Source organism: Scophthalmus maximus, chromosome 14, assembly GCF_022379125.1.
Source record: "Scophthalmus maximus strain ysfricsl-2021 chromosome 14, ASM2237912v1, whole genome shotgun sequence".
Classification (NCBI taxonomy): Eukaryota; Metazoa; Chordata; class Actinopteri; order Pleuronectiformes; family Scophthalmidae; genus Scophthalmus; species Scophthalmus maximus.
Window position 1 is genome coordinate 22,737,715 of NC_061528.1, and position 27,053 is coordinate 22,764,767.

General features: G+C 43.5%; 2 protein-coding genes across 2 annotated transcripts; one reads left to right on the plus strand and one right to left on the minus strand.

The window, feature by feature from the left end:
• Window positions 1–4,825: 4,825 nt before the first annotated feature.
• si:dkey-251i10.3 (uncharacterized protein LOC553498 homolog) lies at window positions 4,826–7,476 on the minus strand. The gene has a single exon (XM_035603807.2). It carries the CDS (start codon window positions 7,387–7,389, stop codon window positions 5,020–5,022), a length of 2,370 nt encoding a protein of 789 aa, XP_035459700.1. The 5' UTR covers window positions 7,390–7,476; the 3' UTR covers window positions 4,826–5,019.
• Window positions 7,477–9,582: 2,106 nt separating this feature from the next.
• Window positions 9,583–26,657, plus strand: ccdc93 (coiled-coil domain containing 93). The gene is made up of 23 exons (XM_035604385.2): window positions 9,583–9,928; window positions 12,490–12,603; window positions 13,289–13,383; window positions 13,890–14,001; window positions 14,145–14,243; window positions 15,213–15,269; window positions 16,591–16,691; window positions 17,890–17,926; window positions 18,290–18,385; window positions 18,483–18,533; window positions 19,111–19,197; window positions 19,848–19,964; window positions 20,381–20,443; window positions 20,525–20,598; window positions 23,255–23,336; window positions 23,469–23,543; window positions 23,639–23,710; window positions 24,477–24,585; window positions 24,701–24,783; window positions 24,949–24,986; window positions 25,309–25,393; window positions 25,595–25,708; window positions 26,099–26,657. Exons 1-23 carry the CDS (start codon window positions 9,842–9,844, stop codon window positions 26,153–26,155), a joined length of 1,905 nt encoding a protein of 634 aa, XP_035460278.2. The 5' UTR covers window positions 9,583–9,841; the 3' UTR covers window positions 26,156–26,657.
• The last annotated feature ends 396 nt before the right edge of the window (window positions 26,658–27,053 follow it).

Consider the following 27,053-nt stretch of genomic DNA (forward strand, 5'->3'; position numbering starts at 1 on the left):
GTAATGATGCCAAACTAACTGAAACAAAAGAGACAATGAAATAAATAGGCAACGTGAAGCTACTGTTTCTTAAAAATCATAACCAATGAGAATATCAGTTATTGATGCATGATTAATGGTTCACTGGTCCCATGGCAGATAGTAGCTACCATGGTGGACACCAAGGTCACATTCCAGACAGATATATATGTATGTGTGTGTGTCTGTTTTGAGTTAATTATTATTTGAATAAAATAAAAAAAAACTAAATAGTTAAAAAAATATATTACAGAAATTTTGATTTGTCTTGAGTCTGCTGGGAAATAAAATGTCCAGAAAATATAATGAAACTGTTAAATCAATGGCTGAAATGTTAAGTTTGATCATTTAATACTAATACTTTAATGTTGGCTTTTCAGAAATGTTTTTTTGTCTTAATAAGGCTGTTAATACTCAGGTCAGAGTCCATGACAACACCCAGAGTTCTGGCTTGGTCCGTGCTTCTTAACATTACACAGTGAAGGTGAGCACAGACCTTGAACCTTTCCTTTTTGGCTCCAAAAACTACAACATCATTTTTAAATAATTGTTTAGCTGAAGAAAATTCTGGAACATCCAATTGTTGACCTTTTCAAAAACTCTGATCAATCAGGGAAAAGTATCTGAACATGGCTACAACACTACACCACACTCACTATCCTCACTATCCTCAGTTACAGTCATCCAATTCAAGTGTTTTTTGTCATTTTTGTTCTACACACACACTGCTCACAGTCCCATGGCGTACTTAACCTTAATAATTAGAGTGATAAAGGAAGTCTGGTAGGAAAGAGGAGAGTATGGGGGCTTTCAATTAGCAGTCATGGGCTACTTGGAGGCCCCCTGACGCAGCCGGGGAACAGCCAGGGGGACGGTTCATCATCACGCCTGTGGGCCTTTTCATTATCAGACCACTGAGTCCCACTGTCGGCTCCTTCAGTATAGATGTGAGTGATGGCGTGCGCGGGGTTGGGCTGCGAGTGTGGATGGTGATGGAGGGGTGGGGCCAGGCCCTCGTCGTAAATGCCATCCCCATTGGACCATTGCAGGTCCCAGCTCCAAAATAATAGGCCCCGTGACCTCTCTGTTGTCTATAATTAACCTCTAACCCCCTCCCTCCATGCCCCATCCACCAATCCCCAGACTGCCGTGATGTGGGAGTTGCTGTTTGCCAGGCCTCTCAAACCTCAGCCCCCAACTCTCTCACTAAAGGCAAAGGAATGAAATGGGAGAAGGGTGTGGGAGCAACAAAAGAAAATGGCTGCTGCTCTTGTGTTACAGTGAATGTATCATATGTTAGGGATGACTTCAGCGCTCTGTATAAAAATAGTATCTTTACCCATAAGAGTGTGAATTTATCCATGACATATCTATTTGTCATGCAGGATCATAAACACATCCAAAAATGGGACATACTTTTTTTTTATCCAAGGTAAAATGTTTAAATCCAAATAAAAGCTTAATTTTCTTTGCAATTTGGTCAGAACAGATGATTTTATGTAAATTGTGTACATGTCACAACAACCTACAGCCACAGGGCAGGAGACAGAAATGTCTGACATTCTCTCTTTGTCTGTGTCTGTGCGTCACATGCTCTCTGCTCCAGCTACAGGGGAATAGTTCTGTTTGGACCGACACGCTCGGCTACAAACAAAAGAGAAATGAGCTGGAAAACACGGGTACTGACATTTACCACAACAATGAAACATGCAACGAGCGAATTGTGGCAAAGGTAGGTGTCAGCTAAATAAATACATGAATAAAACATGATAGAAAGTCAATTGGTTGCAGCTCTGACTTGTATATAACGACTTTTTAAGGATGTGCACAGTCACAACTGCAGAATAAAGTAACAAAGACAAAGGGTTTTAGACAGAGACGTCGATGTAGAATGAGAGCATTGCTGTATTTTTAGCAGTGATTAGGGAGGAGAGGCATTGGACTTATTCGCGGTGCATCATTGTCTGTGCAGATACTTGAGGAGGAAATGCAAATGCACTGTTGCTCGCAGCACCGTGGAAGCGATGCCAGCATGTGTGTGGCATATTGAATGATAATGACAAAGTGGGCTCTATCCCCTGTGAGCAAGCCTGCGGAACAATGATTACAGATTGGCCGGTGTGTCCTTAGCAACACAAGGGACTCTGATTCTAATGCTAATCGAAGCTGCTGCCCATTGAAATATATCTAAACTTGCAAGGCAGGAGGAAATATGATGGAATATCGCACTTAGGCTGAAATTGTATGGTGAAGTCCTGCTTATTTTTTTTATATTTCTCCCCACAGGAAATTATGCAGAGGCTTTGGCAATCTTGACCTCTTGCACCACCTGCTGGCCGCAGACAGAGGCCAGCAGGTGGGTTTTGTTCTGGGGTACTGAAGCAATTATCCGCTGCCAGACATAGAACATTGATGTAAGAGCTTGACTGTATTCTGCGTTACTGAATGCGTTATTTGAGCTGGAGAGTCTGTTCAAAAGGCAAAAGTTTCAATACACATCACACATCCAGTGGGATACACACACACACACACACACACACACACACACACACACACACACACACACACACACACACACACACACACACACACACACACACACACACACACACACTCTGCATGCACTTTATTTCCATCCCGAGGAGAGGACCAAGGTGATGCTCAGCTGCACACTCCATGTAGGTTAATGAGAGGGAGGAGAGCCGGAGCTCCGGCTGCCTCCGATTGGCTGGGCAGCAATGTGCAGCTTCTCCGCAGAACAACCTGTCACTGTTAATCAGAGGCCATCTCTTAACAGCCAGCCAGGCGATCGGAGAGGTGAGCCTATTGCTATTCAGGACGAAACAGATGATAAATCATTTGTACATAATTAGTGCTCAGCAAGGTTACAACTGACACGCATTTTCATCTTAATTAGGAGGTAAATTTGTTCCATTAATTTAATTTGATGTGCATGAGCAGCTCTACACCTAACTAAGTTAATCCTACACCTGTCAAGGGGGCTGCGGTGCCGGGCCTCGGATTACAGAAGGAAATTGGAAAGAGTCTATCAGGCTGTTCCATGTAGTGAAGCAGCGGGGGGAAATAAAACTTCATGCTTCCTCCTGAAGCGTGGAGGAGAAAGGCCGATGTGGGTTTGTTTAACTGTACTGTTCATCCATCAGGTCTGAGTTACTCTGCATGATGATAAACCATCGTCTTCTGTCACGTCTCATCTCAACACGCTGCAAGAAGAGAATCTCTCGCCCTTTGCAGCCAAATGAAAGGTTGGCAGGAATGAGCCTTCATCTTACAACAAATATTTAAGCGAATCTCACAAACGGAGTGAAATATGTTCCTTCATGGCAGTTGTCGGCCCCTTCATACCCCCAGCTCTGATTTACAGTCACAGCAGCCTCCATATATTTGAATGAGAATCACTGTCGAATGTGGTTGCGGTCCAGCAGGCAGGACGAGTCTCTGTTCACTGCTCAGACTGGATGAAGCTGTAGTAATTGCCCCAAAACGTGGTTGAATAGAAAGGAAGGTGTAGAATGAGTGATTTAGTAACTATACGGTTTCTAATGGATTTCTCCACTGCCTCTCAAGTTGACAACCATTACCTGAACTGATGCATAGTCCATTACAGCCTCCCCCCCTGTAATAGAGTGTCCATCACCTGAAATACAGAGACGTCAGGTGCCACAGTGTGCACTTTCAACCACGCGTTCAGGTTTTACCCAACCGTATAGCTTTTACATTAACACTGCTGCGTGGTCTTACTGAAGAGCTTCAAATGAACACAGAGGTTGTTTTACAGATCTGTATCATGCTCTAACTGGACCGAGCCTGTATGGGGCCCTGAGCAGAATCTGATTTGCTTGATTGTTCACCAACCTTCTGTTAATCTAAACAAAAAAATTATCAACTTTATTAGTTGGAGCTGTGCTGCTCAGGCTTTATGCTTCTATGGTTTTTAATTTTAAACGTAGCCAACTCACAGTCGTGGTCAAATGTTAATTTGCACTTTAATATATAAGGTAATACAGTACTGAGTGGCGGACTGAACTCGGTGTAAACAAGTGAACCATTTGAATTGCTTTTGGTTTGAAAAACTGCTACAAGTGCAGAATGACTGTGGTTGTATCGCGCATACATTGCACATGCATGAGTAAGAATGTGACCTCTGACCTCAGTTGACAGCAGGAAAACATGATCTATTATTGAAAGACACAAATGTGTGGAACTGCAGAAGCATAAAAAGAATGATGTCAATGCAGCAGTTGTCTTTATCAATGAATCTAATGGGTATTTCCTCAATGAATTGATGACAACAACAACCAAGGTCTTGTTTTGTCCAATCCATAGTCCAAAACACAGAGATATGCATTTTACTATCATATAATTATGACAAGCAGAAAATACAACAACTGAGAAACTGAAACTAGGGGATGTTAAAGGGCAAAATAGTTCATTTTTGTTTGATCAACTAAATAATTGATTGACTAATAGTTTCTTTTTATCATTTGACAGAAAAAACATGACTTCTTAAATACTGAAAGTGAACAAATAAAACTTAAACCAACCACACGTTCTAGTTTGCAGTCACTGTTGTCATGTTTCCTCTCAAATCTCTCACGGCCGTGTTCTGTTGTGGTGTGACGGCATGTAAACATCATCGGTTCTAAACAGAAGAACTTGTCAGAACTCGTAGTTTCTCTGGAGAAGCACGTGTGCTGGACAGAACCACTGGGAAGCAGTGGAGGTCCTTGGTCAGAACATGGAATGTGTGGTGTGAACCCAAATCAAACAGCAGGTCATCAAACAATGAGCTTGTGACTCCACAGGTGGAATTTATTTTAAGTCTAAAAATTGATCATCACAATATGAAAAATTCAATTTGTCGTACACATGATTTCAGCTTCCTCAATGCTGAAAAATTCTTACATCATAGATTTTGAACAGACTATCATCCCATACTGTCGACCGCATCCACTTCTGATCAACTCAGAGTTATTGTTCTTAATGTTTTCTTCTCAGTGAGTCCACACTACTATTATTACTGGCGTCCTTCATCAGCTCCTCCCGAGCCATGGGCTTGATGATGGCGCCCAGTTGGGTGACCACCTTGGGCTTGGTGATCTTCTTCACCATGCGCTCCGTGTTCCAGGTGCGGCCCATGGGGGAGCGCACCGTGCTCTGGAACTGAGTGTGGCTCTCGAAGGGGAAGGGCAGAGAGTTCACCTGGTGGAGGCTGATGGAGCTGTTCCTCTTCTCTGAGATAATGACAGTGGGCAGATGCTGATCCTTCCTGGGCGGAGGCGGCGCCGTCTTCACCCGGAACCTCCGCCGTTTGTTGCGGGATGGCTTGACGCCCCCGCCCCCCCACTCGCCCCATCCAGGGAGCGTCAGGTCCACCACCTTCGGCTTCCCTGCGTCTTCCTGATTCCTCTTGTCCCTGAGGAAGTCGGAGATGATGTCATCTCCGGCGAAGGCCTCTTTGATGAGCCCCCTCTGGTCCAGCTTTCCATCCGATTCCTCCGTGTCCTCCACTGTTGGAGCGAGTGGTATTCTGAGGACTTTTGCCTCTGTGGTGAGAACTTCTTTAAGCTCAATCCCTCTCTTCCGTTTTCTATTTTTTCCTGTCTTTTGAGGAGCAGACAACATGTTTTCTGTGGCTGGGGGCAGCTGGGGCTGAACAGGGGCTTCATCAGGGGCCACTTCCTCCTGACTGAGGAGTTCCACGTCCTCCACAGTGCAGATTCTCCTCCGCCCTTCTTCCAGCTGAACAGAAGTGTCTGGTGCTGCCTCAGCCTGCTCCGCCATGACATCCCGCCGGCTGTTTGCCATTTCTTGGAAGAGGCTGGTGAACTCAGAAAGCTGCTCCTCCTCTTCTGCTGCAGCTTCATCCTCCTCAACCATCCCCTCATCATCATCCACAGACAGTACAGGGCCTGTGTCTGCCTCCTGGACCTGACGCAGTTTCCTCCTCTGGTCAAACTCTCTGAGGAGTGCTTCCTCTTCTTTTCCCTCCCCCTCCTCCTCCTCCTCCCCCTCCTCTTCTTCTTCAGCTGTACCCCCTCCCACTCCAGACGCCTCCTCTGTGAGATCCAAAGAGCCACACCTCTCGCTCTCTGTGGGCTCTTCAGAGAGCTTTCCTCTCATCCAGGGATTTGAAGAATCCAGCCCTCGCTCTGCATCATTTACAAAATCAGGCATCAGCTCTGGATGGCCTGCTTCTTCCTCCTCCTCCTCCTCCTCCTCTTGCTCATTATTCAGCGATGTCACCAGCTTCTGGGTCAGCTCCTTGTTCACCTCCAGCTGCTGCTGCATTGCTTTGCGAGCATCCTCGTCATACTTGGCCAGGAGGGCCTTGGACCTGGCCCACTTGCCGCTGTTCTGATGCTTCAGTGACATCCTCTCCTGCATACGGGCCGTCTGCATCTTGTCCAGCTCCTCCAGGGCAGTGGCCGGGTCCGTCTTCACCATCTCGTCGAACTGTTTCAGGAACTCTTTACGCTTGGCCTTGTTGTGCACTTTGTGGTATTTCTTGCTCTTGATCTTCCTCTCTCTCCGGGCCTTGGCCTCGTAGTAGGACTGCAGGACCCGGGCCTTCTGCAGCTCTGCGCGGCGGATCTTGGCCTCCTCCAGGCTCATGGCCCTCAGGGAAGCCTCCTCCGTGGGGGTCAGGATGGGGTCGTGGACCGGCTGCTTGTTGGCAGTCAGAAGGGCAAACACTTCCTGCTCCAACGGCGTTTGCGCCTTCCAGCCGGACACCACCCTCTCCATGGGTTTGGGGCCAGCGGGCTCCTGGTTGAGGGGGAAGACCAGCTGCTCGGCCCTCTGGTTCTGTCTGATGATGCCTTTCCACCGGGACACCTCGCTCGCTGCCTTCTGAAAAGACACGTCTCTCTGGATCCTCTCCGTCTCCTGCTTGCTGAGGGGACACTCGACTGTGCGCTTGCTCTGCTGCAGGTTCTTCAGCTGCTTCCGGGTCTTGGCCGGGACCGCGCGGTTCTTCTCCACGGTGCCGATGAGGTCGGACAGGTCCACTCGCTCCCCCTCCCCCTCCGCGTTGATCGTGAACTCCGACATGAGCACGGCGGCCTCGGATCTCTCCCCCAGCTTCTTCTGCCTCTTACCGCCCAGCGCGTTGATGGCCTCCAGCAGCTTCTGGCGTCTGCGTTCATCTTTGTCGCCGCCGCCGTCCTCCTCTTCCTCCTCGTCCTCCTGCTCTTCCTCCTCGTCCTCCTCCTGCTCCTCACTGACGTGTCCATCTGCCTCGTTCAGACCCTCGTGCTGTTCGCCGGGGTCGCGGACCACCTGCTCCGGCCCCTCGCCGCTCGCCTCCACCTTCCTCCTGTTCACCTTCTTCTTGGAGAACTTCGCCATGTTCCGTCAACAGCACCGAGCCGAGCGGACTGTGAACTGTACACACGTGTGTCGTCAACTTAGCCGTTGTCGCACAACACTCGCCGTAAAGAGGCAACACTGTCGTAAACACTCTTCTTCTTCTTCTTGACATTTTACGGCGAAGACGAAATGGTATTATACCGCCACCACCTGGAGGGGAGGAGTAAAGTCACCAAGTTCTATGTGGGCGTGAAATCACAACGACAAACAACACAAGACAATGATACATAAGAAAACACAACGTCCAGGACAAATAATAATAATAATACAGCATATAATAAATCACAAAACACAATTGTTTACACACATCAGAATCTGAATATCTTAATGTTTTTATTGTGCAATGCTTCCCTCATACAGGGACAGAAATAAGAAATACAAGTAGGAACAGACGCGGGGAGTCGATTCACTACGGCCCTAAATAAACTACATTACCCAGGGTTGGGTGCAGCTCCAGTCAGGCCACAGAAGCTGAACCGGTGGAGCATGAACACGCTGAGCAGCAAAGTAACTTCATTTCTTTGAAGATAACAAAACATATGTTTAATGGATAATGGTGGAGGATAAATGAAAAATACCGACAGAATTATGGTCTTGAAAATATGAGAAAAACTCATCTGTTCATAATTTATAGAAACTTATAGAGCTACTTTTACTTAAAAGTCCTGCAGGAATCAAGTTCACTATTTCTGTTCATGGTACAGGTCATTGTTCTGTGCTGTTTTTGTTTTTTATGCAAAGAAAGAGATTTTCAAAAGAAGCTATTTGTGTGTGGGTAGGGGTCAGTGTCCATACAACACACAGGTTGTGAGGATATTAATTCATATCCATACAAGCTATGTGTTTATGATTAAATTATTTGCTACAGAACACAGTTGTTTACGGTGTAAAGTTTGTATAGATGTTTTCTTTTTTTTCTTGGGCTTTGTTCTGTGGTTGGGGAGGGAGGATATGATGGAACAGCTCTTATGAAGAAGCTGTTCCTCAGTCTGTTGGTGTGGATCTTGTTGTCCTGAACCGTTTACAGCGATTGGACCAGGGAGTGTCTAGGTGTGTAGTGTCTCTGATGATGCTGCTGAGCTGCCTTGACCACACGGTGAAGGTCTCTTCTCTCGATATGCTCCTGTATGTGGGAGCTGGTCCTGCTTCAGGTTACTGAGGAACAACAGTCTTTTTTTACCTCGTTGTGTCAAAACTTTATACTAATAAGCCAATTACACATAAAACGGGCAAACGCAATGGCGTTTTTTAAACAAAATTATACGAAGATGAACCATTTCAATTACTCATTCAAAGCAGAAACAACACACTAATGTGCTTTACGCAAAACACTGTAGTCTTCAGTACTTTGTGTATCAATCATTTTCTCATGCAGGCCTATGTGAAACACGGAACAATAGAATAAATGTTTGAGAAATCAGCTCACAGTGTTTTTTTCATTGCAGTTATTCATACAAGAAGAAAAAAATCAATAAAAAAAATAGAAGCTATGGCGAAACAGAAACATAAAAATATATGCTCCTCAAACCAACTTTCTTTTCTTCTTCTTTTTATTTATTCAGGGGAAACGTCTACACAACAATGTTGTGCAAATACACAACCAACAACAAGCCACCACATTTCAAAAGGTTTATAGGTGCAAGACAAAGAGCACTTTTCATATAAAACATTGTTTATCAGAGTTTTAAACTCTTTGAAATGTGTCATTTAATGGAGTCCTGAGGCTTATTCCAGCTAAGATGCATTTCGTCATTTTATATTCATACACAACATATTCAGGGTAACATGTTCCTGAGTCGAAGAAGGGTTGATGTACCATGAACAATGTGAACCATTATGTAATATCAACCATGAGGAGCACTCACGTGTGTGGGGCTGTGTTGGACCAGATGAATAATGTGACTATTGTGGTTGTATGATTCATTTATCTTCATGACCTTCTGTTCGGCTCGGGTTTTTTGCGAATTTTTAGTTTGAGTGAATATTTCAAATAGAAGGAATGACAGTTAACATTTGTTGTAATGTGTTTTTTTATGACATATGATTAAATATGTGTTAATTATCACCAACGTCATGATCCCTCTCTGTTCCTGCCTTTCCAAAATGTAGTTCCCCCTTTAGTTGGTGTCACTGCGCCCTCTACTGGGCGGCAGACGCACCGCGTCACTTCCGGTCTCGTCAAGCATATGCGTCAGTCGGTGGCAGTGTGAGTATCACGTGCGCATTGAGCAGTTTGTTTCTTCATGAAACCACCAGGCTCACGAGCCACAGTCAACACGTAGAGTGTGGTTACAGCGGGTTGGTAGTAACTCTATGGTTCCGCCGAGCTGTCGTCGCTCTTGTGCAGCGTCGGACAACATTCACAGCGTCGTGTGCGTGTGTCACGTGACGGGGTCATGTGACCTGTCGTCCACCACACTTCTCAAGCAACATGGCGGCAGCTGCGTCCGTGTTCCACCGAGTGAGGACTGGCTCCAGGATAGGAGCTCAGTACGACCAGGACGGGAACGTCATCCAGGTAACAGCACGTTGTCGACACATTGATCCATGTGTAACACAACACGGACACATTGATCCATGTGTAACACAACAACATGGACACATTGATCTATGTGTAACACAACAACATGGACACATTGATCCATGTGTAACACAACAACATGGACACACTGATCATGTGTAACACAACAACATGGACACATTGATCCATGTGTAACACAACAACATGGACACATTTATCATGTGTAACACAACAACACGGACACATTGATCCATGTGTAACACAACAACATGGACACATTGATCATGTGTAACACAACAACACGGACACATTGATCCATGTGTAACACAACAACATGGACACATTGATCTATGTGTAACACAACAACATGGACACATTGATCATGTGTAACACAACATCATGGACACATTGATCCATGTGTAACACAACAACATGGACACACTGATCATGTGTAACACAACAACATGGACACATTGATCCATGTGTAACACAACAACATGGACACATTTATCATGTGTAACACAACAACATGGACACACTGATCCATGTGTAACACAACAACATGGACACATTGATCATGTGTAACACAACAACATGGACACATTGATCCATGTGTAACACAACAACATGGACACACTGATCCATGTGTAACACAACAACATGGACACATTGATCATGTGTAACACAACAACATGGACACATTGATCCATGTGTAACACAACAACATGGACACATTGATCCATGTGTAACACAACAACATGGACACACTGATCCATGTGTAACACAACAACATGGACACATTGATCATGTGTAACACAACAACATGGACACATTGATCATGTGTAACACAACAACATGGACACACTGATCCATGTGTAACACAACAACATGGACACATTTATCATGTGTAACACAACACGGACACATTGATCCATGTGTAACACAACAACATGGACACATTGATCCATGTGTAACACAACAACATGGACACATTTATCATGTGTAACACAACACGGACACATTAATCCATGTGTAACACAACAACATGGACACAATGATCCATGTGTAACACAACAACATGGACACATTGATCATGTGTAACACAACAACATGGGCACATTTATCATGTGTAACACAACAACATGGACACATTGATCATGTGTAACACAACAACATGGACACATTGATCCATGTGTAACACAACAACATGGACACATTGATCATGTGTAACACAACAACATGGACACATTGATCCATGTGTAACACAACAACATGGACACATTGATCATGTGTAACACAACAACATGGACACATTGACCCATGTGTAACACAACAACATGGACACATTGATCATGTGTAACACAACAACATGGACACATTTATCATGTGTAACACAACAACATGGACACATTGATCCATGTGTAACACAACAACATGGACACATTGATCATGTGTAACACAACAACATGGACACATTGACCCATGTGTAACAGCACAGCACTCTGTCGTGTGTCTGTTGTGTGTCCGTTGTGTGTCCGTTGTGTCTGTTGTGTCTGTTGTGTGTCCGTTGTGTCTGTTGTGTCTGTTGTGTGTCCGTTATGTCTGTTGTGTGTCCGTTGTGTGTCCGATGTGTCCGTTGTGTCTGTTGTGTCTGTTGTGTGTCCGTTAAGTCTGTTGTGTCTGTTGTGTGTCCGTTATGTCTGTTGTGTGTCCGTTGTGTGTCCGATGTGTCCGTTGTGTCTGTTGTGTGTCTGTCGTGTGTCCGTTGTGTCTGTTGTGTGTCTGTCGTGTGTCTGTTGTGTGTCTGTGTCTCCACCTCACTGTGAGGTCAAGAGCTTTGACACGATGTGTCCTTGGTGTGATTTGGCACAATACAAATCAAGTTGAGTTGAATAAGCTGCTGCTCATCCGGTAACGCCGACGCCTCAAAGCATCAACAGCGAGTTACAGAAGAGTTCAGTGATCATGAGAACATCTCCTCCTCGATTACAGCTGCAGATCTGGAGATCTAGGTCCTCTTACGACATCAACTATTTCACTATTATGTATTATCACTCAAACTATTGTATCACTACCAAAATCATATCTGGCACCATACTGAACCGCTGTATTGACTTGATACACATGTAGAAAGTGAATACATATATAAGAAGCATTGTTTACTCTTTACATATCAGAACATATTCAGGCTTCTCACACACATTAACATATTCTTATTCCTGAATCTTCCAGTCCATCACTATATGTATCATGGCATTTCACACATATTTTACCCAGAAATCAAGATGGGTAAATATATAATGGATATATATATGTATATATATATATTATTTATATACTCTTACATTTGTATATAATATACATGATATTTAGAAATGTTGATAAATAACCCACCCTATTGCTATACTTTTCGTCTTTAACATTCAATCCAATTCTATTCATCCAATATCTATCTGGGCATATTCTGTCATATTAACATATATATATATTTAAACTTCAACTTGTCTAATGATGTATTTTAGTAAAACCCGTTGCGTGTGATGACGTTGGTCTCCCAGGTGGAGACCAGAGAGGATGAGGAGCAGAGCGTGAAGCTGGCCGAGATCCTGGAGCTCCTGCTGGCTGCCGGTTACTTCAGAGCCAGAATTAAAGGGCTGTCGCCTTTTGACAAGGTACACACTGTCCCTCCTCCTCTCCTCCTCTCAGATTCATTCAGACTTGTTCAGGTGACACCAATACCTACATTCAAAATCCCTCACATTGAAGACCTAAATGTCGAAGAATAAAAGTCATATATTCATTGTAAAGTTTACAAGAAAGAATCTCACAAATGTTTCAACAGTTGACTTTTTTTGAGGTGAAAGTTACAGATTTGATGCTTATTATGAAATAGAGATTGTGTCCAGTCTCTCACACCTTCCATTCATCAGTCCTGCAGCCAGTGACAGACTGGGATCAACAAACACAGACCCTATTTTCAAACACCAACCCAACACAACGTTGAAAGAATAAAACCATTCAGACTGACCAGAATGCAGAAACAACACACTCAAACTACACACAAAATATTCACAGATTCTTATAAAACGTGTATTGGATTAAAATCACGTACTGTGAGCTAAAGCTGTGTGTTTTCACTGAGTGGAGACTGTTTCACACTGTCACAGCGTGTGGAGAGATTTCACAACTGTAAAATCTCAACTGTTGCATCTTCAATTAATGTAAACCTGGAGGCGTTTACTTATGTTCTGTGTTTTGCTAGACTTCCATTTCACAATCCACACATGTTGTATTTGCCCAGTTCACTAAATAGTCTGTGTGAACACAGTAAATCTCCTACCGTCCCCTCTCCGTCAGGTGGTCGGGGGTATGACCTGGTGCATCACCACATGTAACTTTGACATTGACGTGGATCTTCTCTTTCAAGAAAACTCAACTATCGGCCAGAAAATGTGAGTGAACTTTTCCCTAAAGCTCCTTTATACTGTATGATCTCTGTTCTGTCCCACATTCAATTCAATTCAATTCAAGTTTATTTGTATAGTGCCAAAATGATGAAATACATTATCTCAATGTAAAGAGAAACACAACAGTTCCACAATGAGCAGCTCTGAGACTGGAGAGAAAAAACTCTTAACAGAAGAAATCTGTAACAGAACCAGCACATCTGCTGAGACCAGATGGTGAGAGGAGAGAGAGAGAAAGCTACATAAAAAATATATCTTTATCATCTTGATTACATGAGACTTGACACTTATGTTCTCCTACTGTAAAAACAACTATTAAATTCAGAAACACTGTAAAATGCATAGGTATATATAGTAACGTGGCTATGAACGATTCACGCATACAAAAGAAAATTGACTCTACTTTTGAACCTGAAAGAGAACTCCTGGACTCCCTGGATGAAGATCAGATGATATTTTAAGACCCCTTGTTGTGTTTCTGTCTCCTGCAGATCTCTGACAGAGAAAATAGTTTCTGTTCTTCCGAAGATGAAGTGTCCTCATCGCCTGGAACCTCATCAAATCCAAGGGCTGGATTTTATCCACATTTTTCCAGTGATACAAGTAAGAGAATTCATCACAAAGCTTCTATTAATATTCAATATCTTCATATAATATTCAAGACTCAGTAGGCGTGTAGATGTGTTTGAGCAGGATGGTTCAGTATGTGTTCTGATTGGCTGATGGTCTGTGTTCTCTCCTGCTAGTGGCTGGTGAAGAGAGCCATAGAAACCAAGGCAGAGATGGGCGACTATGTGAGAGCGTACTCTATCTCTCAGTTCCAGAAGACCCACAGCCTCCCAGAGGTGAGCGTGCCAGTTGGCCGACAGAGGACATGTCTACTGTGAAGCACTGTGCTGGATGATGACCGTGTGGGTGGTGTCACATGTTCTCTAGGCTCAGACAGTAATAATCATTAGCCTACACTTTGCTACTGTCCTAAAAATTATTATCAACCAGTGTAGGAAACCTTCCAGAGTCAGGGTACTGGTGTTCCTTGTGTCAGCGGTAACTAATGAACTGTTATCGCTTTGTGTCTCTTCAACTCGCTGTCGTGTCAAAGAGCAGCCGCTCTTTAAGAGTCGACATGTTCTCAGGATTATATCGCAGGCCTCCAGAGTGCGACCACTCTGTGGAGCGCCTGGTGGCTCCAGTGCGCCTGACATGTAGCTGAGACCAGCAACGTTTGTCGGGCCTGGTCAATGGTGGATTTCCTTCTTCTTCTTGTTTCACTGGCGAGAGCGCAACCATGTGTAGCATTATTGCCACCAACTGACTGAATTAGGTACTACCTATATCCTTGAGATTAGTCCTGTGTTTTGTAGATGGATTAAAACGTTACAAAGGCTCAATGTGTCAAAGACACATTACCTGTGCTGTGTTGTTGAACTCTGCCCTGTGCCACGGAGGTGCGTTTTCTTCTTCTTTTAGCCTACAAATGTGTTTTTATCTTTTCCCCTTGGTAGTTTAGCTTGTTTGTTTTTTTTGTTCAAATGCTGAAAAAGCAATAACGATGTTTCATCACGAAAAAGATAACCCTTAGTCAAAACATTGAAATTGAATGAAAAAAGTGTTCTATGTCAAAATTATGACTAATTCAGAGTTGAATTGAGACAAAAATATACCCCCTCAATCTAAAATGACAACATCAATCCTACAGTATTAGCACATTAATTTAGCAATACGGTGTGTTAATAATCATATAACCCAAATGTAACCAAGCTGCACCAACCGTGGTCCAGAGAAGAGCTGATGTTCAGGATTGTTTCTTGTAGGATGAAGAGTTACTCCAGAGGAAAGACGAGGCTGCAGAGGCCCTGCTGGATGTTCTGGTGAGTAACAACATCAGGCCTGACGCTGGCTTCAGAAAGTGTCCTCACCAGACCACATTCTGTCCTGTGATGTCAGACATCAGACGTGAAGTGTGTGTGTGTGTGTGTTTGCATGTGGACCACAGTGATCAATGGAGACAGGATGTGTGAACAGAGAGGTTTTCACTCCCTTGCTTAACCTGTTGCCAATGAGACCTGACCCTGGACAAGCAGCCGAAGATGGCTGGGTGGAAAATTCATATTTTTGTCCACTCAAGAGCACACAGTGACAAAGTGTCAAACTGTTAAAACGTAACAGGAGTCTACCTGAGGCACATTGAGGTGATTGGACATAGTTTAGAAATGAACACACACCATGAGGTCTGACACAAAGAGACTCTGTCGACCTGTGATGACAGCGCAGGGAGAGGAAGATCAGGGCACGAGTAGATGTGAGTGTTCACAGAGCACAGTGGCCTCAATCATTGAGGAGCAGAGAGACTCTTCCTAGATTTGCTGTGCAACCAAGGTGAGTAACTGCAAGGCTGGTGACAAAGAACCCACCGGTCACTCTGACAGAGGTTCAGAAGTCTCAGCAGAGAAGGACAACCATCTCCTCAGTACTTCATCAATCTGACCTTAATGCTGCAGTGGCTAGAAAGAAATTAGAGCGTTTACCGTCTGCCTGGAGTCTAACAATCAGCATTTAAAAGATTCTCTGGTCTGACAGAAAAACTCTGAACACCAGGCGCTGTTCATCACCTGTCTAACACATCCCTTCCGTGAAGCGTGGAGGTTGCAGTGTCATGACTGTCCTTCAGTAAAAGCCCAGCTGAAGATGAAGTTCAAATGTTTCTCATCCAGTCTGACGGAGCCTGAGAGGATATGTCAGGAAGAATTAGATCCACCATTAGAGACTCACCAAAGAAGACCCGAGCACTGAGTTAAAGGCCTGGATCTTTGTAAATGGACTGTTTTTTATAGTCTTATCAACCACAAGTTATATTACACACATTCATCCAGCTCTTCTTTACATCACACCATACCCACACTGCTGGCACCGCCGTCCGGCACTTTGGGGGCTGAATTTGTCAGTTTTATCCGTTTAAAGTTGAATTTACAACACTTTAAATGTTTTTATAAATTTGTATAAAAAGGTGAAGGGGTCTCGATACTTTCTTAAGCCACCGTACTTAATGAAATGTTTTCTATAACTACACAAACAAATTACAAGTGCATATTAGTATTAAGACAGCAACATTAACAAGCAGTTTTACAACTGGTGTTTCTGTTTATATACTAAATGTGAATTATGACTTGAATGAATGCTGGTGTTTTCCAGGAAGTTTACAAACCGCAGAGAAAGTACAGGAGGCAGAAGGATGCAGGGCAACTGCTGGATGAAGAGTCCAGGGTTCACTCCACTCTGCTGGAATACGGCAGGTAAGATTAAGAGTATTCTGTCATTCATTTATTTCTTTTTGACGTCCATCATGACAGTGACAAACACTTCCTGTTTCGCGCGTGTATCACATATTTTCCTGTGTCACTTCTCGCGTGTAAAATGTGGAGTGTAAAGTACTCCTTACTGGGCCTGAGTTGGCCCCGCAGAAGGACAGATGTCAGGACTGCGACGGGGGGACAGAGCCCAGGTGGCTCTGGATGAAGAGGGGTGACCCGTGGTCTAAGTCGGGGTTGGATCAAGCCCAGCAGGGCCGCCGGGGCGAGGGTGTATGATGTTGACCCGGAACACCCAATGACCTTAGGCATCATCACTGATGATGCATCCCAGCACATCCGTACCTTGTATCTATCATCAATCTTTATTACTGTGTTTAGGTTCACCGCACAGATCCATTTTTGAACATCAGATTGCATTATGAACTTGTCTCAGTCCTGAACTCACTCGCATGCACAACTTTGAAGTAAACTTGGAGACCACTCGAGTCAGTCAGCGTGTCCAGCTTCATGTGTAAACTGATCAGCAGATGATAACGAGGACCATAACAACTGACATGATTAATATGCATTAGTTGGCGCTGTAGCAGATTTGTATTTTTCTAACCCTTTAGGGCATCTGCACCTTTTGGTACTGTCCAGTGTGTGAGGGTCCGCTGGGTCATCAGAGGGCATATGAGAGGCTCTGAGACTGGACATGATCCACAGCTGTCACTGTCCATTTTTTATCAGTATTTCTCTATTCAACTCATAAAAATAAATCAGCAAAACGAAAACATAACCTTTACAACATGACATAATGCTGTTGCTTACTATGATTAATGTGTAAAAATGAGAATCTTTCTGGGCCTGCGTTGTTGATCGTGCATACGTCGTATCTCATGTCTGGTTCATGTCTGACATTCATCCATCCATCTCTGTCTCTTCACTAGAATGTCCAATGTCCTCCTGTAAGTACTGTACATGAACATGTGAAGAAGCTTCTTCTTCTTCTGCACTTTGTGTTGTGGTTGAACATGTTCTGACGGATCTTTGGCATGATGGATGCACAGTGTGGTGCTGCTGTGACACAGTCCTTCTTCTGGATGACTGCCTGTTGATGATATGGTGTCGTGATTTGGCATGGTAACGATGACAAAGAAAATGTTTTTGTTACTAAAACGTATGGTTTGTTTCCCTCCAGGCGATATGGTGTCAGCAAGCAGTCCAAACAAGTCAAGGTAGGTGTTTCAATGAATCAAGTCCTCCGATGAACACCACTGGATGTTCCTTCCTGTTCAGACCAACACACTAGTCAACACTGATTTCTTATGGTCGAGACCTCATGGCTCAGGTTGGTTTGGATGAGTCCAAGTCCACGTTTGCTAGTTGGTAGGTGGTTGGTGTTTGGGCGTATCCTGCATCAACAAGTAGAGTTGATTCATGTTGTGCACCTGCCTATATAGGTGTGTATTGCCAACAATGCACCTTCCCATGGTTCAGTTATGAGACTAACATGGTCACGGGTGCACGGATGAGCTCAAGTGCATTTGCTATTTTCACATTGATGAGACTGAGCTTCATCTTGACTCCCTCCCCTCTAGGTGGATGAGGAGAAGGCTCTGCTGGCCAGTAGTCAGGTGACCTTTCCTGGGATGGCAGAGGTGTCCGAAGAAGAGGACCTGCAGGCAGCAGAGGAGGTGAGCACTTCATGTATTGTGTCAATGTAATGGGGGGATAAGTGTTGAAGTTGCTGAGTGTTAAATGTAACTTTACTGTTTTTGCTTTTCATCTTAGATGCGAATCAAAACTCTGATGACCAGCATGGCTGCTATGGCAAATGAAGAGGTAGACACAAACATTGTTCTGTACTTTTCTTCTCTGCTTATCTGGGTTCAGATGTTACAGACCCCTCTCTCTGCTGCCAGAGGCTCATATTATATGTATATTATATATTTTATCTCATTGCTCTTCTGATTTCAGGGCTTTGTGTTATTTATAGTGACACACTCACTGAGGACTCTTTCATTGTCCACATTATGAGACGCATGAACTCAATCAAAGTTTTATAAGTTGAGGAATTGTTGGTTCTGGCAGAATCATCTGTTACATGCTGCATTTGACATGTTCCACCCAGGTGTGCAGGGAAAGCACATGCCCTCCTCTCCATTCTGCCCAAAGTTTGAATAAGCTTAATGTCATTAAGAGTTCCCAAAACATTACTCCACTCTTGGCATGTTTCTATCTGAGGGGCCGTGTCTTTGTGTCTCCAGGGTAGAGGGTTCGGACTGGAGCTCTCCATGAGTGACGGAAATGCTTTGACCTATTTTGCTGAAAGTAGAATCAAGATGTGTTACTGTGTTAGATCCTGGTTGTTGACTAGTCCAGCCATGTGTGGTTGTGACTGAGCTGTATCCTTGTGCAGGGGAAGCTGACTGCGACTGCAGTGGGTCAGATCGTGGGACTGCAGTGTGAGGAGATCAAACAGATCGCCTCCGAGTACGCTGAGAAGGTGAGTACAAACTCACACCGCCCCGCAGAATCAAGATCGAGGAACCAGCCAGAGTTTTAGTTCCAAAAAAAAGTAGTCATTATCTGTGTTGGGCAAGTTGCTGTTATGAATACTCTTTACACATTAAAAAAGTAACTAAATTACCATACTATTAACAATAATGTGCCACACTACTGAAATGACTATGTGATATGGATTACCTGCGGTGCATCTCCCGTCTTTTGGTCAAGGCTACTGCCTCACATTCACCTCAGCCTTATCCTGGACCAGTCTGCCCACTGACCGCAGACCCTCCATCCAACTCCCAGGGAATAGCTCACAAGCATTACTGGGTTTATTCATTGTAACGTAACCACAGAATATCAAACTGTAATCTTGAACTTTTCCTTACTAAAAGTAATGGCCTTACTGTAATGTGTTTCTGTTTCTGCCCACAACTGATCATTGTGAGTGGAAGGAACCTGCATCTTACAGTTTACAGATCACAGTAAAGGTCACGCCAGCAGGTTAATGTGGTGAAAACTAATATGGAGAGAAACAAATTCAAAGCATATATGATACACACAACTATTCCAGCAACCTGTGTGATGCTGTTTCATTTTGTTTGCTCTACTTTGTTGTAATACTGTATGTCTTGCATGGGTCTGTAGCAGTCGGAGCTGACTTCAGACGAGCGTTCCGAGCGCTCTGGGCAGCTGCAGCAGCATCGCAGGGCAGTAGCCTCGCTCACCAAACAGATCCAGCAGAAGAGCAAACAGTTGGAGGAGGTCAGCAGTTCACTGTGGTCCACTGACACCGTGTCGGGTCTTCCAGAGTTACTCCAGTCCAAAACACACTAAAGGATTTGTTGATGACAGAAATTGTACTTGACCTGGTAGAGCATATTTATTTACATATGGTTTTGATTCCTTATACCAATTTAATATCACTGTGAACTATTACCTTTATGGACATTTTATAGACCAAATAATGTATTACTCATTTGCAGCACCAGCACATGAGCTTTCTCTGACTAAGGTCTAATTTAAAGTCATTAAGAAGTCCTGATTTATTATTCATCTTCACATTGCTTACAGCTCCCTATCATGACACACTTTTTTATTTGAACCAAAATAAAGTTTACTACGATTTCAAGTGGTGATCAGGGATGATGTTGTAATAAGTGTGTATGTATTTCTGGCAGCTACAAGCTCGGCATGCAGAGTTGAAGACGGGGTGTGATGAGGCCAAGAGAAAACTGATGGAGGTAATTTTCAATAGTGCTGAGGTACAGTACAGACAATACAATGAATACAGACACAAGTAAAACATTCGAGTATCTTCTCAGGCAACACAGCAATTGGATAATGTGGAAAAAGACCTGAAGTCTCTGGAGGAGGTGGAGGGGCAGGCTGACAGTGGGTGAGTGGTGGAGAATGATCATCTCGTCATCATGCAGCACACCCTGTATCAGACACTGTATCAGACACTATCAGACACTGGCTCAGACAATATGTCACACACTGTATCAGAGTGTGTGACACTGGACACAGACACTGGATCAGACAATATGTCACACCCTATCAGACACTGGATCAGACAATGTGTCACACACTGGATCAGACAATGTGTCACACACTGTATCACACACTATCAGTTACTGGATCAGACAATGTATCACACACTGTATCACACACTATATCAGAGTGTGTGACACTGGACACACAGACACTGGATCAGACAATATGTCACACCCTATCAGACACTGGATCAGACAATGTGTCACACACTGGATCAGACAATGTGTCACACACTGTATCACACACTATCAGTTACTGGATCAGACAATGTATCACACACTGTATCACACACTATCAGACACTGGATCAGACAATGTGTCACACACTGTATCACACAATGTATCACACAATGTATCACACACTGTATCACACACTGTATCACACACTATCAGACACTGTATCAGAGTGTGTGTCACTGGACACAGACACTGGATCAGACAATATGTCACACCCTATCAGACACTGGATCAGACAATGTGTCACACACTGGATCAGACAATGTGTCACACACTGTATCACACACTATCATACTGGATCAGACAATGTATCACACACTGTATCACACACTATCAGACACTGGATCAGACAATGTGTCACACACTGTATCAGACAATGTATCACACACTGTATCACACACTATCAGACACTGTATCAGACAATGTATCACACACTGTATCACACACTATCAGACACTGGATCAGACAATGTGTCACACACTGTATCAGACACTGGATCAGACAATGTGTCACACTGTATCACACACTATCAGATACTGGATCAGACAATGTGTCACACACTGTATCAGACACTGGATCAGACAATGTATCACACACTGTATCACACACTATCAGACACTGGATCAGACAATGTGTCACACACTATCGGACACTGGATCAGACAATGTATCACACACTGTATCACACACTGTATCAGACACTGGATCAGACAATGTATCACACACTGTATCAGACACTGGATCAGACAATGTATCACACACTGTATCAGACACTAGATCAGACAATGTGTCACACACTGTATCAGACACTGGATCAGACACTGTATCAGACACTGGATCAGACAATGTGTCACACACTGTGTCAGACACTGGATCAGACAATGTATCACACAATGTATCACACACTATCAGACACTGGATCAGACAATGTGTCACACACTGTATCACACACTGGATCTTACAATGTATCACACACTGTATCAGACACTGGATCAGACAATGTGTCACACACTGTATCACACGATGGATTACACACTGTATCAAACACGGTATCACACACTGGATCAGACACTGTATCACACACTGTATCAGGGATGGTGCGAGGGTTGAGCCAAAGTAGAAATGTCAACACACTCGCTACAAATCCTCATGACACAAGTGATCTTGTTTGATTGATTTCCATCTTGCTGAAGAACCTCGTATCACAGACCTATGGTCAGACTGTAGGTGACTGCTGATACTGTCGTTGGACGTAGGGCGTAGGGTTAGCAAACAAACAAGGGATTTTTTAAAACTGTCATTATGCTTCAGGGACTTTTCCATGTCAGATGGGTTGAGTGTGGGTTTCTTTTAAAGAGGCTTTAAGAGTGGTGGAGAAGTGACCAGCTGTCAGAGGGGTATTGATGATGCGTGTGAGGAAAGGAAGGTGGTCAGGAGCAATAGCCTGAAGAAGGTGAGAGGAGAAAGGGTAAAGGGGCGGGGGCGGTGTGAAGTGACTAGGGATAGTACCTCACATGGCTGGAGTGGTGAAAAGGAGGATAGAGAAGGAGATGTGAGAGAGGGAAAGAGGATAGTAAGAATAACAACTCAGATGTTAACTTCTCTGTCTGGATGAGTTACAGACACAGCGTGAAGCTCAAAGGATGAAGGAGTCAAGTGCAGAAGGAGTTCTAATGTGGTATAAAAGAGTCAAAAGTCAAAAAAGTCCAGGACCCATGAGGGTTTAGGCACCGTGGCAGCTACTGAAAATATATCTCATAGACACTGTCAGTCATATCACTCAGGTTCGAAGCGGAGAGTTGCATTTGTTTGTGCCTGCTGCCATTTTGCTAAATGTCAGTTTTAAAAAACCAAGTGGGGTTGAGGCCAAGAGCTTCAGTGTCTTGCAGCCTGTTGAGACTTGTGATCTCTGGCTGTGGGACAGTCTGATAGTGTGTCACTCTGTTGAACAGCCTGTTGAGACTTGTGATCTCTGGCTGTGGGACAGTCTGATAGTGTGTCACTCTGTTGAACAGCCTGTTGAGACTTGTGATCTCTGGCTGTGGGACAGTCTGATAGTGTGTCACTGTTGAACAGCCTGTTGAGACTTGTGATCTCTGGCTGTGGGACAGTCTGATAGTGTGTCACTCTGTTGAACAGCCTGTTGAGACTTGTGATCTCTGGCTGTGGGACAGTCTGATAGTGTGTCACTGTTGAACAGCCTGTTGAGACTTGTGATCTCTGGCTGTGGGACAGTCTGATAGTGTGTCACTCTGTTGAACAGCCTGTTGGAGAAGCTGAGAGCTCAGGTCACCATGAATGAGAACCTGAAGCAGCAGGAGCAGGAGTTCCGCACGCACTGCAGGGTGAGTACACGAACACACACTTTGACTGTCATTCCACATCCTGTTAGTTCCACTCTTGTCTGTACAAGTAGAAAGTGAGTTTTTAAAACCTCTATGACTGTTAACTGATATTAAGTTAACTGTGGTGTCCAGGAAGAGATGGCGCGTCTGCAGCAGAACCTTGAGGAGTTGAACATGGCTTCAGGGCAAGATACAGAGGAGGAGAAGGTATCGAACACGTCTTTTCATTTCTCTAAGACGGAAACATTCATTGAGATCACGTGTTTGTTTTAAACATCCAGCTCATCTTTTTCTTTACTCAGGAGAGGACCCAGCTGATAGACAAACAGTACAACACAGACAGAGAGAAACTACAGAAGATCCGTCTGCTAATGGTAACTATTTGATTTTACACTGGAGGTCATAGTGTAGTTGGGTCACAGTAGCAGACAACACAACTCAGTAGGCTAAAACTCTCAGAAAGCAGCACATGATGCTGCAGACTAAAGAAATTCAACATGTGAAACAAAGTCATTGAAATCTATGTCCGGAAAGGGTTAGAAAGCCGTCGCTAAGTCCCTGGAGTGACCGTCCTTCCATGCGTCCCCCAGTAGTGCTCTGACAACTCATCCAGGATGTCACAAAAGAAGATATGAACCTATAAAGGACTGCAGACCTTCATGATAACACAATAAGAAAGATGATGGTTACAAATAGGCATCAACGTGACAGTTGCAAGGTGCAAACCACTGCTGAACAAATATAACACACATTCTGCATAACTGACTAAAAGTAGCTTTACTTTGAAACTAATGTACCCTTTTTTTAAGCAAACCAATGATACCGATATGTGGCATTTCATAAATAAATCTGTGTATGTGAAACAATAAGAAGTGTAAAAATACTGGCTGGTTCTTTATGGAACTCTGGTGGGTAATTCAGTCTTTCACAATTTTCCCTATAATTTCTGAAAACACAGATTAGGTGGAGTTACCAGGCTGTAGCTTTCTTCATTTCTTGTCTATAGTCATAAGAAAACACCAAAGGCTTTATCCACATCTTCATATTATATTACCTGACAAAGATTAGGCCTCTGTTGGGATCTCAGAGAGAAACTTCCTTTATTATTCTCCAGAGTTTAGTTTTCTGAACTGTGTTCAGGCTCGGAGGAACCGGGAGATCGCCATCCTGCAGAGGAAGATTGACGAGGTGCCGAGCCGGGCCGAGCTGACCCAGTACCAGAAGAGATTCATCGAACTCTACAGCCAAGGTGCGTTCCTCCTCTGTATCAGTTCGCAGAACATAATGTATCTCCAATCATTAATAAATGACAGTAAAGATTAGGAACAAAGACACTCTCTACTAATTCTTTTTGTGTCTCTCAGTTTCTGCAACACACAAAGAGACCAAGCAGTTCTTCACTCTGTACAACACGTTAGATGACAAAAAGGTTTATCTGGAGAAGGAGGTCAGTGACCACGTTGTGATGTATTAATCTCATGTCATTCAGCTCTGGTAGAATGGAGTTTAAATAAAGATCTGTGTGATTTTAGCAGTTCTGTTCAGTTTGAGTATTGATATATATATATTTATATTATATTAATCATAAAAAAATGTGCTCTCATATCTGTAGGTCAATCTGCTGAATTCCATTCATGACAACTTCCAGCAGTGAGTATAAATCTGCTCGTCTGTGTGTGTTCGTAACACTGAGGTATATGAACTGAGATCTAGTTTTAGTTATTTTGTTGTTTTTGTGTTTTTTATTTTATATATAGTTATTTATGGTTAAGCTATAAAATATGAAGCCTCAATTTCTTTGTGACAAGGGTTTGATAATGACATCTTAGGAATTGCCTGTTTTTTTATTAAATATATGTATATCAGCCGATTTTATTGGTCATTTTTTCTCCCTCATATTGTCGTTAGTCCTCAAACGTCCACGTGGGTCGGCTCTAGTGTCAAAGCTCATATCTGCTGTCTTGCTCTCTAGAGCCATGTCGTCTTCAGCCGCCAAAGAGCAGTTCCTCAGACAGATGGAACAAATAGTGGAGGGAATCAAACAAAGCCGCATCAAGGTAGAACTCACTCTCAACTTGGGTCTGGTTTTCATATGGTTGATCATGTTTCTATGGTTATGATGAAACAAGTTACCTGCTGGGATCTGGACACATCGCTGTTGACCAGGACCCGGCTGTGGAGGCAGCACAAGGAATCAGACAAATTATCTATTTACCACCACAACACACGCTTGCTTTCTGCACGTATGCCTTTACTAGATGGAGAAGAAGAAGCAGGAGAACAAAATGAGGAGAGATCAGCTGAATGACGAATACTTGGAGCTGCTCGATAAGCAGAGGCTCTACTTCAAAACTGTCAAGGACTTCAAGGAGGTGAGAGCAACAGTCCATTATCACCACAGGCTTCATTAGTTCTGATGAGAGGTGTGGCTGAATTAAAAAAAAGAAACATACATGAGCTCACTTATTTCTTTCCTGTCTGAGTGACTCACCAATGCTGATATTCTTTTGAAACAAAAACATATCTGTGTCACTCTTGTCCTGCAACTTGTTGTTCCTCGTCAGCTGCTGTGCACACCAGAACTGATATGTATGTGATAAGCTGCACTCATTCTGTATCTGCATTATATCATTACATTACATCACATTCATTTAGCAGATGCTTTTGTCAAAAGAGACTTACAATAAGTGCATTCAGTAATGCGTTTCACCTCATGATGATGTCACTAATGATGAAATGTTTTTCTTTTCTTTTCTGTTCAGGAGTGCCGGAAGAATGAGATGCTGCTGTCCAAGTTGAGAGCTAAAGGAGCCTCCTAGCCCCAAGGCTACCGGTTCATCTGAAGAGATTATCATTTATGTATTAGACTTTTTTCAACATTCCACACCTTCCACTCATTCTTCGGTTGTAATCCAGCACTTACAGTAGGACTTGGATCTGAAACCCTGTGAGACGAGTCCAGGACACTGTACTGATACTGTGCCGTTCACTTGTGCCAAATTCAGCAAACGGCCTTTAACTGATGGAGACAAAAGAAGCTGTGGAGTGTTTGACTCGCTGGTGAGATCTGCAGCCTCTAACAACCGCCATGTTCACAAACGTTCAACATGAGGAACAAATGTCCAGTTCATTCATAAGTCAACTGACGTTTCCTTTAAAGCCTCAGAAGGTGCCTTAACGTGTTTACTGATGCTACATGATAGTTCTTAGTCCATCATATTGTGCTGATGCCTCTGATCACCTCATGTCTTATATTTCCTCGTGTCACCATTCAATGAGCATGTGTGTGCAGTACTTGATGAATAAAATAATCGTAATGCTTCTGCTCTTACTGTTCTCTGGAAGAATGTGTCCTGTAGGAAAGGAAACAGATTCAATAATGGCTGTGAACTAATAGCTTCATAGTTTGTACAGTTGTCCGAAAATGTACAGATTGTTTCCTACGTGTGCACGGAACAGTTTACACTTTCAACACTTCAGAATTTGTCATTTCAAAGTGGGAAGGACACTTATATATACTTATAATATAAAATAAATGATATTCCATAAAATATATTATATAGATTCTATAAATGATACATTTAAATGAGCTACTGCTGGGAGACGGTCTGTCCAGGCAGAAGGCAGATGCCAGGGGCCTGCAAGAGAAGGGAGGGGTATCCTCTCATCTATGGAGAGGATGTATATGTATAGATATATATGTATGTATATATAATG